Source organism: Channa argus, chromosome 15, assembly GCF_033026475.1.
Source record: "Channa argus isolate prfri chromosome 15, Channa argus male v1.0, whole genome shotgun sequence".
Lineage (NCBI taxonomy): Eukaryota > Metazoa > Chordata > Actinopteri > Anabantiformes > Channidae > Channa > Channa argus.
The window spans coordinates 5,513,930-5,529,405 of NC_090211.1; the positions used below are offsets into that span (position 1 = coordinate 5,513,930).

A 15,476-nucleotide genomic window follows, 5' to 3' on the forward strand; every position below is an offset into this window, starting at 1 on the left:
ATATGAATGTGGTAAATGAAAGCTGATGAATGTTATCCCTTATCTCCATAAAGATTAGCAAACTCCCTTGAACTTCTGCCAAGGACATGTGCGATAAAGAACAAATTTAAAGCGTTAGCTTGTTTAGCAATTTGATGGACGTTGGTCATCACAATACAGTGATAAATAATATCTGAATGAAAAAGCTATGTATGATCTGATCTGTAACCTAAGGAAGCTGCAGCTCATTTTTTAAAGGTTTGTCCATCATCATGGCCAATTAAAAAAAAAAAAAAATATATATATATATATATATATATATATATATATATATATATATATATATATATCTCAATGTGAATTTTTTAAACAATATCCTGGGGCTAATATACACACATTAGTTTTATTAAAATGAATATGTCTATTAAGCTCTTTTCTTCCCGAGAGACTACTGGTAGGTGACGAAGAGATATATACTCTCATTTTCCTCTTCATTTTCCTGGTGTCAGATCAATCATGAACCATCCCAACTCAAGGTGAAACCCATCAAAATGTCATTCCCCTCATTGTCAGTGATTCACAGGAAACTCCGACACACAGACAGGCAGGCAGACAAACAGAAAGACAGCATCAACAAGCGATTTAGGAATGGGGGGGGGGGGGACAAACAGCCATGATGCCCGGAGAGATTAATCTGCTTTACTGCCAGTTCTCAAGAGCAAAACGAGGGGAAAATTCACTGTAAACACAACTCCCAGCCATAAAATTAGCTCATAAACATCATTGGGCTGCATGCAGAAAAGCACTCAGATAAAGTCTGTCCAATCTATGAGATAAGATATGTTGATGAAACTTTGCTCACAAGCTGTTTGGCTTCAGAAACCTCAGGTGAAATGTCAAGAGGTGGCTCTACTTGTAAATGAGAGTGACAGCTGGAAGATTGAGTCAGTAAGATTTGGGAAGTGCCTGTGTTCACCATGCTCTGGACAGCAAGTCTTTGCCTCCTCTGGGCCTCATCTATCCTCTGTGTTCCAGTAAATAAACAGAGACAGAGGTTGCTGCTTATATCCTTTGATGGCTTTCGGTGGGATTATGACCATGATGTGGAAACACCAAACCTTGACCAAATGGCAAAGGATGGAGTCAAAGCTCTGTATGTTACACCTCCTTACCTCACTGTCACCAGTCCTACACACTTCACCCTCTTGACAGGTAAGGTGTTTCAATTTCTACAATGCTTTGCAGTTGACAAGGGATCTGCATATCATGGCAGAATAAGGAAACTGCTCTGAGTTTACTTTGCAAGGATTGAAAAAAAGCCATGGGAAAAGGGAATTAGTTTTAATTGAATGTCCCAGGGTCCAACAGCTTTTATAGCTGAGTAAGATGATTATGCTTGGATGACTGAGGAAAGAATTCTCTGCTCTCTTTCTTATTTTGACTCTCAAATCATCAGTGCCAGCTAAAGGAAATTTAACTTCCTTGAAATTAAATTCCTCTAATCTCCGAAGTTGGTCGTAAGACCTTGTCCAAAAGCGTCATGCCACTCAGCCCGTTAAGTTGATAGAATTTTTAATGTGAATGTGTCACGCTATGAATAATGAGTGCAAGCAGACTGACAGTGATTCTCTTCTGTAGGCCGGTACATTGAGAATCATGGGGTAATCCACAACATGTGGTTCAACACAACTACCAAAGAGAAGAAGCCTTACTATCAGACTCAGTTTGTGAATGAGTGGTGGGACAATGGCACTCTGCCTATCTGGATCACAGCACAGAGACAGGTCTGTGCAGCACAATTTCCATCTTATCACTCTGAGAGACTGTTTTGGTGTTTACTGCACTAGAAACCATTTCTCTTGACAAAACACCTCTGAAAGCTTGCTGAATGATTTCGGGTGGATCACTGCAGTTATCACAAATTACTGTGCAGGTACAGATGTTAACTGCATGCAAATGACAGCTGCTGTAGGGTTACCAGTAAAGCTGTAGGTTTAAGAAAATTAATGAAAATGCAGCAACTACTGATTTGTTTTGCTTATATGATGAACCACATTATGAGCAAATGAGCCTCTGGGATTCTTGTAGTCAAGCAAACGTTTTGTGTGTGAGGATAATGTTGCCTCTTTTTCCTACTCTTCCAGGGCCTAAAAGCTGGTTCTCTTCACTTTCCTGGCACAGCTTCCAGTTACCAGGGAGAGGTTGCTATGATGCGAGATGTAGAACCACGGCTCTACAACTACAAGAATGAGACTGCTTGGCGAGAAAACACAGACAAAGTGATGGGTTGGTTCAGAGACCAGGATCTGGACTTTGTGTCCCTGTACTTTGGTGAACCAGATGGCACTGGTCACAAATATGGCCCAGACTCCCCACAGCGACGAGAGATGGTCAAACAAGTTGACCGAACTGTGGGGTATATTCGAAGTTCAGCTAAAGAACACGGGCTGGCTGAACACCTGAACATCATCATCACAGCAGACCATGGCATGTCTACCGTGTACCGCAATGGTGTAGTAGAAGAGATAACCCTGTCAAAGATCCCTGGATTCTCATTTAAGGATGTGTCCTTTTACCTGGTGGACTATGGCCCCTCTGGGATGCTGTTGCCAAAACCGGACAAGCTGGAGAAGGTTTATAATGCACTGAAAGGGGCCCATCCACATCTTCATGTGTACAAGAAGGAGGAAATGCCAGACCGCCTCCACTTTGCCAAAAGCGACCGTATCCTGCCCATCATTTTATGGGCCGACCCTGGATATTTGATTAATGGGGTATGTTGACAAATGGAGTCAGATTGGATTTTTATATCTTTCTTAGTTAAAAATTGATTGTTACAAAGACCTATAACGCTATAGGCAACAATAACAGAAATACAACTAATCAGTGCTATCCAAGAGGTTAGGCAGTGACCAGACATGTTTAACTCCTTTGTTCCGACATTAGTGAGTTAGTTTTTTAAACAAGTACAGCATGCATAACCATATAAAACCATTATGCAAACCAGCCATGCAAACCTCTAGTTAGTGTTTGTAGGCATTAAAGGGCAACTGCACTAATTTTCAACTTGGTGTCTTGGTGTCTAAAATGACATCATCAGAACTGAAGATTCCTCCAAGTGATGTTATTTGGAGGTGTTTATCAGCTAGAAAAAAAAAAATTTAATATAGGGATCTGAGAGGGAAGTTTAAATGAATTAATAAACATGTACTACCAAAACTAGATCCCAAAAAAAGCAAGTTCAATATCAGTTTAGGTGTCACTGAGTGCAATTTTAAAGAGCTGCAAAAATGTGAAAAGAAATTTGTTATATTTAAAAAAAATTTTTACTGAAACTATCAAGAGCAAAACATGCTATTAAGCTTACATGCATAAAACTGTATTGGTAAATTATACACAACAGTAAGTAATTTAAATGATAATGACCCAGTTTAAATTGTCATAAAGAAATCAAATGACAAGCAGATATGCTGATGGTGATAAATCGCCCGATAATAAACCATCTGTACGTGTTATCTAGTTTATTCTAGAAATTTACTCAAGGCTTGACTACAGAAATACTTAATATTTATTAATATAAAAAAATTAAACTAGGAGTCTATTTTTTTTAAGCCGATACATAGGGTTAAATTATGATCTTAGTACATTACACTTTAAATCAAAAAGCATTTGCACATCTTTAGAATAATCGAGCTCTAATGACATGCAGTTCTCTCAAATATTCCATGTAGCATGCCACAAAATGTTAAATTAGCATTTCCATTCGGCTCTGCACTAACTCAGTTACTCCACTGTGTGGCAACTTTGCAACTGAATGTGTAATGTCACGCATAAAATTGTTATTCAATCATTATTAAAGATGAAATCAGAAACTTTTTTTACAATGTAAAAAAAATGATAAAATCATCAGCCCAGTGAATCTGTTTATTAAAAGTTCACTAGGTTACAACTAACCCAAATCATTGCAATATTATCTGTCTATCCGATCTCTCTATGTCTAATTACACTCCATATGGTTTCAACCCAGAAGACATACTGGGTATGACTAACATAAATGGGTATTCTACATATTGATATTTTTAACACATTTTGTTAGCATTTTCCTTTAAAAATACAATAAGTAATTCATGCCATAAAAACGTTTCCAACCCCCCCCCCCCCCCCCCCAAAAAAACATTTTAGAAATAGATCTAGCAACTTTCTCTCAATGACAGCAGTAACAAAGACAAAACAGGGTCTTTATATGGCAGTATAGAAACAATTCTTTCACTTGGCCAATACCCCCCTCTGGTGACTAAATAACAGTAGGCCAAGATGTGTCAAATGTGTTGCTGATCAGAAAATTAAAATTGCTCTTTTATACATGTTATAATCTAACTCAATCTAACAAACTGAATCGTGAAAGTTGTGTTTTCTAATCCTTTGTTTTGCAGTATTTCCCGGTTCAGTTCAACAAAGGAGAGCATGGCTTTGACAACCAAGAAATGGATATGAAGCCTTTTTTCAGGGCAGTGGGTCCCGCATTTCACAAGAACCTGGAGGTGGGGCCTTTTGAGACTGTTAACATCTACCCCTTGATGTGTCATATCCTGGGCATCCAGCCGGAGGTCAACGATGGCCACCTTAATGCCACCAAACACATGCTGGTTACTAGCGATTCTACAAAGGGTGAGCTTATGTCAGACTAATGAGTCTGTCCGCCTTAAAAGTGTGTCACTCCAACACCTGCTCCTTCATTACTAGGCCATTCATCCATCATTCCTGACTTCACATTATGTCCAATTCAGATGCAGAGCTACTGTCTCAAAAGAGTATCCCTTGACTCTTAGATGCAGATGGACTGTTGAGTCTTGAGCTGGCTGTCCTGTGTTGTGCCACACATTTACTGTAGCTGTTTTCTACGATTTGCAATTCTGTGCATTTCTTGCTGCTTAAATTTCATGCACTACATTACTCTGCATAAGTGGATCTGCCACAACATTACAACTGTTCACTCTGAGCAGTTTGCAGGTACACAGCCCCTTGCTCAGCCAAATGTGTTACTCTGTGTGCAGATTTCTTAGAAGTACAAAAACACAATATTCAAGTAAAAGAGCAAATATTAGGAAATAGTCTAAGAAAATAATCTACCATAAGCACTATTTAGGTGGAACTTTATGGGTGGTTAACCCATGATGACACATCGATATTTATTTGTTTGGGATATTTCTAAAAAACAATTGAATTTAAATTTGAATTTAAATCCACTTTGAATTTAAACTAAATAAGTCTTTGGTGAAATGTCTTCAAGCATTTCAAGTAAGGCCTGTTATGGCTTTGATTTGACATGTTGAATCAGCTAAAACGCCTCTGAAGAGGGTCCGACTTGTGCCAACAACTAGGCAAGGACACTCCCACTGTTTACTGAGCAAGCACCTACGGGAAAACAATGACTCCCAAACTACACAGGCAACTATACTAGCAATAGTCCATGTTCCATGACTACCGTTAAGAACTGTCATGAAAAGTAAAAACCAGCAGTAAGTTTGTTCTATCCAGCCTATCCTTCAAGGCTGTGGGAGACTAAAGCCCATCCTAGCTGACATTAGGAGAGAGAGGCCACCAGTCAAATTCATAATTCATTTGAATTCATCAAATTCAAATTCATCTCCCCAGACGCAAAGTTGTTGTGTTTCCTGCTACAACACTAATAACACTAATGACTGTATTTTACAGAAAACACTTTTAGTTACCACTGTACAGATCATGTTAAATGATCATGAGTCTAGATCACACAGTTAAGAAGGTACTCCGTTAGACACCCTCTAAATGTTATAGTTATAGCACCATCATGTGGAAGCAGTACTTTGGTTGTTGTATGCTTTGCGGATACTTTTAGGAAAGAAGCAGAGGTCTGTTACAGATATTAAATACAAGTACAAAATCTAAATTCCATAAAATGCAAACTAGAAAAATTTGCTTCAGCTTTACAAAAACATTTTGTTTTGTTTTTTTTCCTCTCAGGTACAGATACGAATATTCTACAAAATGTCTTTACTGGACTGATTGCAGTGGCTGGATTTCTTGTTTTGGTTTTTATAGTGATGATATCCCACAAAATAGTAAAGAACAGAAAAGAGGATAAAAGGTAATAACTGTCAATCAAAAGTTTCATATAATTACTGTTGTCCAATAGTAAAATATTTCAAGACTATTTGTAAATGATATATATTTGTAATAAGAATATTTTTAATGTGTTTGTTTTTTCCAGATCAGACAGTTCGAAACATCTTCCTGATAACAACTCTGTTAAACAAACTTCATTTTGATCATCACACACAAAAACGTTACAGTTTTGTGTAACAGAGTTACCACATCCTGTGGACAGTCCTTCTGGCTGATTCTTTTGCTGTGTGAGAGGCCCATAAGGAACAAAAGAGAAGACTTGTGTGTATCCATTTTGCAAATTATTCTTTCTAAAATGAAGAATACAGTTTAAATTAATTGTGGAAAAATAAAAAATAAAAACGTATAATCCCTAATGTCTAATTATGTTGTTCTTTTTTATTTTATCACATTTATTTTACATATCACATATTAATTTAGTATATATATTTTTTATCTTTTTTATTTTATGTTATCGTCACCAATACCTTGACCCGTGGTTATGAAGCTGTCTTTGAAATGAGCAATATTTTGGCATTGAATAAATTCATGATTTTAAATCATAGACATTTCTTGAGCTACCAATTAGCTGCTAGTAAAACAAATTTCGATACAAATTAAAGAACACAGTTTGTGAATAAAGGAGATTTAATTAAAGATATAACTTTAATTTTAAAAAAGGTGGTTTAATAAAGATTTTTTCCTGAATTGTTACAAAGTAGTTATGACTTTGATACGCCCATGTCTCTACTTTCCTTTACAATTACCGAACATGTTACGATCGGCCAACGGTGTCTGCCAAGGGACATATTTCAACTACCATGTTCTCAGTTGCCCGCCTCTCTTCACGTAATGGTGTCAAGATTTGCGCAAAAACATTCAACTTCCGCTAAAAACTTTCTGTCTGTCTACAATAAAATACAACAAACAGGTCTAGTATAATTACAATTGTCCAAAAATACAACTACATTAAGTTAATCCGAGTTTAAAAAAAGCACACTGTGCTTAGATCAATTGATTCAAATCTACAAAATTCAAAAAGAACAAATACAAGGTCCTTGAGCCTAATCTTATAAAATGCATACTGAAATGTTTAGTGTTTGATATAGAATATACATTGCAATTTTCTGATACAAGTTTTAAGTATTTATTTATTTATATATTTAAGTTGTATTTTTAACAGCTTATTTACCTGATGCCCGAAGTAGACCTTTGCATCGATATGTGTTTTCCCTCGCCAAAAAAAAAAAAAAAAAAAAACACGTTCTTTTTAAACTGCTTCTTCAGACCAGTCCGTTTTAGCCAACTTTGTTTTCACAGTTGTCGTCCAAGCGCCAGCTGAGAAGACCTTTATTTTGAAGCCACGGCCATGAGCATCCGGTTGAGACTGCCTAATAACGGTTAGTGGGACGTAGTCTCTTGATAAAGGATTCTTATTCGAGGCGACGGCAGACATGGAGGAACTGAGCGCCGTGGGAGAGCAGGTTTTTGATGCGGAATGCATTTTAAACAAACGATTGAGAAAGGTCGGACCTCTGAAACACTGCAACTTTTATACGCGTGTTTTTAGCATTTCTTCCTGGTGGCTTTTTACAAACCTTCTTGCTGTGGTGTGATTGTTTTCTCTTAGGGGAAGTTGGAGTTTCTTGTGAAGTGGAGGGGATGGTCATCTAAGTAAGTACAAGTGAGGCTGCTCAGCTCAAACAATGAAAACAACAACAACGTGTCGCTTGTTGCTTTTGGTCAAAATCTTGGGCTAAACCGTTATTCTTTGGTCAAAATGACCGAGTCCGATTCACAAGAGGGTCGGGATATTGTTTTGTTTCTCTGGGTTGTCCAAATACAACTCTCAATTGTGCCTTTAAATGTTCTCTCTTTTGTTCAGATTACCTCATATAAGGGAACTTAGCGGGAAGCAAATACAAGCAGGCCATTTTTTAATGCCTTTTTTTACTTGGTTGTTTTTGATATGCGTATGTAATCAGGTAATAATACCGTTTTTAATTTTATTTTTTTATGTAAGTAGTTATATTGTGTGTTAGAGACGCGGACTAAACAATCAAAGTAGACTAATTAACTTATGCTCTGGCTTTATATTACAAAACCCCAAAGCCTCAGTTTCTCAAGTTATAAGTCTATTCGCAATTTATTCTGCTCCTTTTATTCCTTATCACTTGCCTTTTCTGTTCACTCCACATTGTTGCTGTGATCCACCATCAGTGCCAGCTCCATGGCTTTCATTTAGAACCACATCCATTGTGTATGTGTGTGTTGGGAGAGGGTGGGGGTTGATTATTTCAGCATTGCCTGCTGCTCACAAGAGCCTTGTCAGAAACAAACGATGAGGGAAAACTACCAGCATTTTGGGAAAAAAAAGAACAACTGCAAATTTGCCTAATTTCAGTCTGTTTTAAAAGGACAGAAACAATTAGCACTTGAGTGATGTACAGGTTGCTGATAGACTAAGCACCAATTGAAAAACAAAGTTGCTCAAACGTTATTAAGGACAAATGTAAGTATAAATAAATGGGAATAAATTCATAAATGTTTTACCTCTTGGTTTGTTTGTGCTTTTCTACAAAGAAATGATTTTAACCAGTTGTGTTTATTGTCAAAAGTGAAATTATTTTAAACTGAATCTGATTGGCCAGCTGCTGCAGACAGGTTGCAATGCATCTTCTCTGATGCTTCACTTACATCGTAAAATGCTCAGAAAAATTCACATGTATAATACAGCCCCCCCCATCCCCATAATACGATCTGTATTATGTATACATAATACTGCAATGTTTCATTGGACTGCCTTTAGCTTTGATTATGATATGCATTTCCCATGTCATTTTTCACCAAGACGCATCATGCCAGATTCTTGATAGAGTTAATTTCTGGACTGCGGTGTCTAACCCAGTTTTAGTAGTTTTTAGCTATCTCCTTAGCTGTGTTCTTTACTTGATGCACGCATAATTTGAATCTTTCTACACAGTTCCATCCTTTCCACAACAATGGGATATGTCTTCAAACGTGGTTGATCACAAGATGAGGATCTACTCATTGCATCAGCTAGTGTAGAATAACTTGTTGCCATCGGAAACATTAATCATTGCAGTAATTATCAAATAAAATGCTTTACATATTTCCTAAACCTAGGTAGTGACTTTTGATTGACCAGACAGTGTAAATTCTACACGTTTCCCATTCTGGGCTAAAAATTTTTTTTGATACTTCAATCTCTAAGTAAACCTGTTATAGAAAACACCGGGTTTTTAACAGTTCTGGATCTTTAATCGAAAATGGGAAAAAAACAAAAAAAACAAATAAAAACTGCTGTCCTCAAGAGGACTGAGGTTGTTAAACAACGGGGGTTTACTATTCTCTTAAATGGAAAGTCACAAAAACTGTCATTTATTTATTTTGGTTCTTGGACTTTTTTAAGCTATTTTTAATAGTTAATACCACAAATTTCTCTGCCAACTCTTCAATAATTTACCATACAGGTTAAAGAGTCATCTGTTCCTAAATGAACCAATTCTGTTGAAAGGTCATTTTCTAAATTTTGGGTCACTGCTTGGCCACATTGCTTTTTTAATTTTGACTGAAAGTGTGTATTTAACACTCTTTGTGTCAATTGGTTTTCCAGACACAACAGTTGGGAGCCACAAGAAAACATCCTTGACCCAAGACTTTTGGCTGCTTTTAACAAAAAGTGAGTGTCCTAACAATAAGGTTAGCACAACATTTAGTGGTCTCTTTTAATCTATTAACACAGAAACAGACCATAAGTGATTTGACACACCCTGCCAGTATTTAGATTTTACACATTTCAGACCTAAATAATAGATGTGAGCTTTTTTGAAATCCGAAATACTCATTTATTGAAATTGAAATACAAAAATTGACAGCAAACCAGGAAAAAGCTATTACAATTAAGTCCTGAAACCACTGCACAAGTATCTTAATGTGCAGTGCCACTGGTAAGATACTAGATGCTGCCTTGGAAAACAATCCAGGCTAAAACAGACTTCCATTCAAAGAGCATCAGCTCTAGAAACAGTCAATATTTTTCTGAGCTTTATTGCTACATCAATAAGACTTTAGGACTTACACAAGGCTTTGGTGTCTGCCGTGTGGGTGTGGATTGACAAGTCTGATTGACAGTTTGTTCACCTGCTGCTCTGTAGTTTCAGAGCTAGGTTCTGTTTATATAATAAGCAGTTTATTTTATGTTTATGTATGTTTATGTTTATTTTTTCTAGTCATACTATAATTGGGGCTAAGGTGAAAGTTACTTTGATCAAACTCTCCAAGAACGTTGTCAAAGTTTGCTAAATCTAAAATTAATAGACTATGACGCCTGTTCTGTTAGCATAGTGCGACTATTTCAGGTGATGTTAGCTGTAAGACTGTATTAAGAAAAACTGCATTACAGTGTCTCCAGGCTAGCCATTTAATTAGATAGCTAATTCTGTCTCTCCTGCACAGGTGGCAATAATACATTAGTTGAAGTGGACACACAGTTTTGTGTCTCAACATTTAGCAAATCGTTTGGCAGTGTGTAACATTTCAGAGTTCAGGAGCGGCCGAGAGGGAAGTGTGGCTGCGTGTTCAGTAAGCTAAATCGATGTAGGGTCAACACCCCACACTCCTTATTTGGAAAGTTTTGCTCTAAGCGGAGAAGATGCTGTTGGTTGTAAACTGCAACTTTAGTCTCCTATGCAAACAGAGTAATGTCATGGCTCACTATGTTCAATTTTATACAGCTTACGCTTGGAACTTAATTATAGTGTTCCTGTGAAAGTAAATACAACTGTTGTATTATTTTACATGAAATTTGTGTAGTTGTAGCATCAGTTGATTAATACTCGTCAATCCCCCACTAAGCATTTGTTGGAATTTGATATTCACAGGGAGCAAGAAAAGGAACTTCTGCTGCGTAAGAGAGGGAAAAGACCTAGAGGACGACCGAGGAAAATCCTAGTAAGTACAGTTCATCGCAAACACTCATTCTCTGAAGAGCTTGAACTTAGTACACATGTAGCTAATATTGGCTATTTTGTTTAGGAAAATGTGCCTGAAGTTCCAAAGTCAAGCAGCTCATCGTCAGGCTCATCATCATCCTCAGATTCCACATCCTCGTGCTCTTCTTCTTCTTCCTCATCAGACGATGATGATGATGTTGACGACAGCAACAAACAGGCAAATCCAAGTGTCAGAACACGAGACCTTGATCCTGTTCCTCAGAAGAAGGCTCAAATTGTCATGGCAAAACAGGAACCCCCAAAGAAGCGAAGCAGGAAACCTCTTTCCCCTGAAGTGAAGGAATTTCAACATAATAAGGGCCCTCGCAAAGTCCTAAAGACATCCAAAGATACAGATCTTCCAGGAGCAATAAAAAAACCTGTTCATCCAGCAAGCTTCACCTTCATGGGTTTCCATCGGAGCTCAGCTAAAGAGACAGTGGGTGGTCAGAACAGGAGTTTTATGTCTCAGGTTGGGGCCGTGAAGAACTCCATGAGCCCTGTGGGATCTGGTAGGTCCATACAACCTCCCTCCTTGGCACTGAACAAATCCAGCCAAGGCAAAAATGTTACAGAGGGTAACGTATCTATCTCCAGTATAAGCAGTGGGGTAAGTCTGGATTTGAAAACAGCTGCTAGTAAATCAAAAGGGGTAGCAGCGTTGAATTTGAATACATCCAAACACCCCATTCAAGGAACCACTCAGCATACACTAAGCTCCCCCGATGGACAAAAGAAACCCCAGGGCCCTGTGTCAACACTGCAGCGGTTACCCAGTACTAAGGCAGTGGCTTCCTTACCACCTAAGACCACCTCCTCCAATCATGGTTCAGGCCTTCAGCCACTCAACCTTCAGAACAAATCGGTGCAAAGCAATGATACTACAGGAAATGGCACTACTACAGTATCAAACAGTGTCAAGAAAACTACCATTGCACAAAATCAGGAGTATAATCTTACAAAAGGTCCCACAATTCCTGGAAAGCCACAGGTCAGAAAGAACCAACTTGGAGCGGACAAGATGAAGGAGGCAGCTGAGATCCAGACATCCAGAGTTCAAGGCAGACTGGAAAAGACCATTGTGCATAAATCAGTCTCAGAGGTCCAGAGTCAACAAGAGAGACTGGCCTCCAAAGACGGCAAGAAATCCAAAATGAATGACATGAGCATGGGTGAAGAGGAGAGTAGCTCAGACTCAGATCAGGATTCTTCCTATACCGAACAAGATGGCTCAGTGGCAGTCCAGAACCAGGAATGGAAGCCCACACGCAGTCTTATAGAACACGTGTTTGTTACGGATGTCACTGCTAATCTAGTTACTGTCACAGTCAAGGAGTCCCCAACCAGCGTGGGCTTCTTCAGCATTCGCAACTACTGACAGGAGGACATTAAAAACCAGGTGGGCTTTCAAACAAACAAAGGTTTGAGTTCTGAAGGGACCAGATAAACCCTCAAGTTCCTAGAGACTCTTCATCCTTTAGTAAAAGACCTGTTTTTGTTTCGAAATAATGGTGATAATTGTATCAAAACATCCAAAAATGGTTAATAATTGTGATTATTTATTTGCTTATTTCTACACATTGTTCAAGAAACTGCAGTGGAAGATGGTCAGGTTCCACAGCAAGGCAAACATTTGCATTTTCATCTCATCTAAAATCAGTCTTTGTGGTTGCATTGAGTACTTAAAATTACATACAGTTACTTGGGTCCTGGAGAAAAATAATTTATTTGACACTATCGACTAGTTGGCTGGATCTATGTGAAATACAAGCATTCATACATTCGTCAACATTGATCTGTTGTGCGTTTCTCTGCCGATTTATTTGTTATAACATACAAAACAAAAGGAAGAATGGCCTAATCTATAATAAAAAAAATAGCATTTACTTAATGTGTCAGTGTTATGAATGCATATCAATTAATAGCTTATGTAAACCAGTTTTTATTTCTTAGTAGTGTTTAATTTTTTCAATGTTTAAAAAGATTAGCTACCTCTGTTTTCATATTCAGCAGTGCTTGCTGCATAGGTATATTCATTTCTTGGGAGAGGAAAACTTTGACCTACAGGGTATATCATCATTGTGTCCACATAAGTGTTCATATATAGTTCTAATATTTTGGACTCTCACACTATGTACAGTAGACTTTAGTAACAGTGACCAGCTTTAACACCAGATAATGGCTTCATTATTTTGTGTAGAAAAACTCCAGCATACTGGGCTCCATTATGGTCCGTTCCACGGTGCAGTAACATCATCAGTGCAGGTTTGCAAACAGGCTTAAGCGTGTGGGTGGGGGGCAGATACCCTATCTCTGTCTCTCCTCATCCCTCGGATAAGACCTGGTCATGGCCGAGGTTTGCTCTTCTCAAACTTGTAATTAATGCTGACAAAAGCCAGACATTGGATGATTTTGGAAAGTACATCTGACAAGTCTGTCATCACCGGTCATGAACCTTGGACACTTCTTGGAAGACACTGCTTTAAAACCCATTGTGTGAAAGGTTGGGTGTGGACAAAAATTGAGAATAAACTGCTCAGCATGGTTCAGTGTTTTATGATGAGCTACATATTACATTGTCTGTTGCTGCTGGTGTTTCAAAATGTCTAGTAGTGAAATACCAGATTTGTTTTTTTCACTTGCAGCTGCAGACATTTCTTCCAACTGCATGGCTTCAGGAGCTGCCGACACGGCCTCCCAGAGAGAAAAAAAATCTTTATCTGATGTAACGGAAAAGAAACCACAACAATGTGCGCAACTTTCTGCTCCCTTGAGAGGAGTTCAGCAACAAAGCACTTCGACTGAACTCTTCTGTCTAATCCTGCACTGCAGACTGTGCCTTTCTTTCTCTGAAAGACTAAACACAAAGGAATTACCCCAAAGATGGCTAGAATTTCAGGTTGTTTAATAAGGGAGCACCCCTAGAGTACAGTCTTTTCTGTGTGTGTTGTTTTGAAACAGAAAAAAAACTGCAGGAATACTTATCACTAATATATAGAATAGACAATTATTTGAAAATAAGTGCTTTAGGTTCAAGTTAGAGAAGTAATATACATCCAGGATCACAAAAAGGGTGCATTTCCATACTGCATACCAATGGTATAACTGTTTGTGCAGCATTTGGTGTCTTCTTGTCAATATGAAGTGACGGATAAGCATCAGGCAGTAGATTAGTTTAGATTCCAACAAAATATTATTTTTCACCAGAGTTTGCTAGGTTATGGGATAATGCAAGGTGTTTATATGAAAATATATTTTGATTCTTTTTTTACTGGATCTGCTTTTTTTTAATGAAAGAACTTGGTATAAATGTTGTCACTTTAGGTCTTTTTTTAGATCTACTAACAATTTCAGTGGAATGTTCTCTTTACATTATTTATTTCAAAATCAAGTCTTTCATGTAGGACAGTGTCATTAATCCTTTTATGGTGCCACTTGTCAAAGTGACTAATAAATGGTACAACTTTGTGTCTGACTAGTTTTTTTAAGTAGTTTATGAAGAAAAATGCATGGAATGACTAAACTCATTGTCATCCTCGTTCATGATGTCTAAAGCAGTGTAGTTTCAGTACAATTGGTAATAAGTTATCCATTAAGAAGTAAGATATGAAAACCCAGTCAGTAGGACTTCCACATTGCAAGTGCAAGATTTTCCACTATGCGTTACGGAGACACACTGGCACATGCTGCATTAGCCACTAGATGGTGCTATTGTACTTAAAGGCACCCTGACGTGCTCCAGTTTCCTAATTACCTGTACATGGAGCAGCCTTGTCTGGGGGTCTTAATAATATCATGGAGTGAGGGTGAGCATGGCCACACTGAACAGTGTGCAGCTACACAGCCCCATATGCAGCAAAATGAGATACACTGCAGATGTGGTATGAGTACACAAAGTCAACATTCAAGTAAAAAAAAAAAAGTACCACATTAAATCTTTTATGCAAGTAAACGTACTAAGCAGAGTATCACCATTTTACTTAAAGTACAAAAGTACTACACTAATAAAACAATGTGTTAAACAGTGCTGTTGGAAAAGATGGAGTAGATTTAACCACACTACAGGCTGACAGGTGGCTGACCTATAATAATCCATTAGCATTAATTAGAACTTTTCTTTTTCTCCTTTCAGCTTCTCCCATAAGGTCAGGGTCGCCACAGCGGATCATTAGTCTGCATGTTGATTCAGCACATTTTTTACGCCGGATGCCCCTTCTGATGCAAACGCCCCCAATTTCTACCGGGCTTGCAGCTGGGGATGGGCTGTTTGGGGTTTGGTGTTTAAGCTGCTAATCTATATGCTATGCATTGAACAAACTTAACCACTGACATTTTCAT

The 15,476-nt window shown here is 38.0% G+C and overlaps 2 protein-coding genes across 4 annotated transcripts; both read left to right on the top strand.

Annotated features, from left to right (window-relative positions):
- The first annotated feature begins 840 nt into the window (after positions 1 to 840).
- LOC137100601 (ectonucleotide pyrophosphatase/phosphodiesterase family member 7-like) lies at positions 841 to 6,507 on the top strand. Its single transcript, XM_067478475.1, has 6 exons — positions 841 to 1,191; positions 1,618 to 1,763; positions 2,124 to 2,753; positions 4,413 to 4,647; positions 5,983 to 6,106; positions 6,230 to 6,507. The coding sequence occupies exons 1-6, from the start codon at positions 957 to 959 to the stop codon at positions 6,285 to 6,287; spliced, it is 1,428 nt and encodes a 475-aa protein (XP_067334576.1). The 5' UTR covers positions 841 to 956; the 3' UTR covers positions 6,288 to 6,507.
- A 987-nt stretch (positions 6,508 to 7,494) lies between these two features.
- Positions 7,495 to 14,606, top strand: cbx2 (chromobox homolog 2 (Drosophila Pc class)). Of its 3 annotated transcripts, XM_067478007.1 has the most exons (6): positions 7,495 to 7,649; positions 7,754 to 7,797; positions 9,761 to 9,826; positions 11,028 to 11,097; positions 11,182 to 12,537; positions 13,784 to 14,606. In XM_067478007.1, exons 1-5 carry the CDS (start codon positions 7,578 to 7,580, stop codon positions 12,514 to 12,516), a joined length of 1,587 nt encoding a protein of 528 aa, XP_067334108.1. In that variant the 5' UTR covers positions 7,495 to 7,577; the 3' UTR covers positions 12,517 to 12,537; positions 13,784 to 14,606. The 3 variants fall into 3 exon arrangements, with proteins under 3 accessions (XP_067334108.1, XP_067334107.1, XP_067334109.1); XM_067478006.1 differs by having other exon boundaries at positions 11,182 to 14,606; XM_067478008.1 differs by lacking the exon at positions 9,761 to 9,826 and having other exon boundaries at positions 11,182 to 14,606.
- Positions 14,607 to 15,476: the final 870 nt, after the last annotated feature.

Coding starts and splice junctions, on each gene's coding strand:
- LOC137100601 (XM_067478475.1), top strand. CDS start 957: ATGCTCTGGACAGCAAGTCTTTGCCTCCTCTGGGCCTCATCTATCCTC. Junction 1,764..2,123: donor GGATCACAGCACAGAGACAG/GTCTGTGCAGCA, acceptor CTACTCTTCCAG/GGCCTAAAAGCTGGTTCTCT. Junction 4,648..5,982: donor TACTAGCGATTCTACAAAGG/GTGAGCTTATGT, acceptor TTTTCCTCTCAG/GTACAGATACGAATATTCTA.
- cbx2 (XM_067478006.1), top strand. CDS start 7,578: ATGGAGGAACTGAGCGCCGTGGGAGAGCAGGTTTTTGATGCGGAATGC. Junction 7,798..9,760: donor TGGAGGGGATGGTCATCTAA/GTAAGTACAAGT, acceptor TTGGTTTTCCAG/ACACAACAGTTGGGAGCCAC. Junction 9,827..11,027: donor TTGGCTGCTTTTAACAAAAA/GTGAGTGTCCTA, acceptor TGATATTCACAG/GGAGCAAGAAAAGGAACTTC.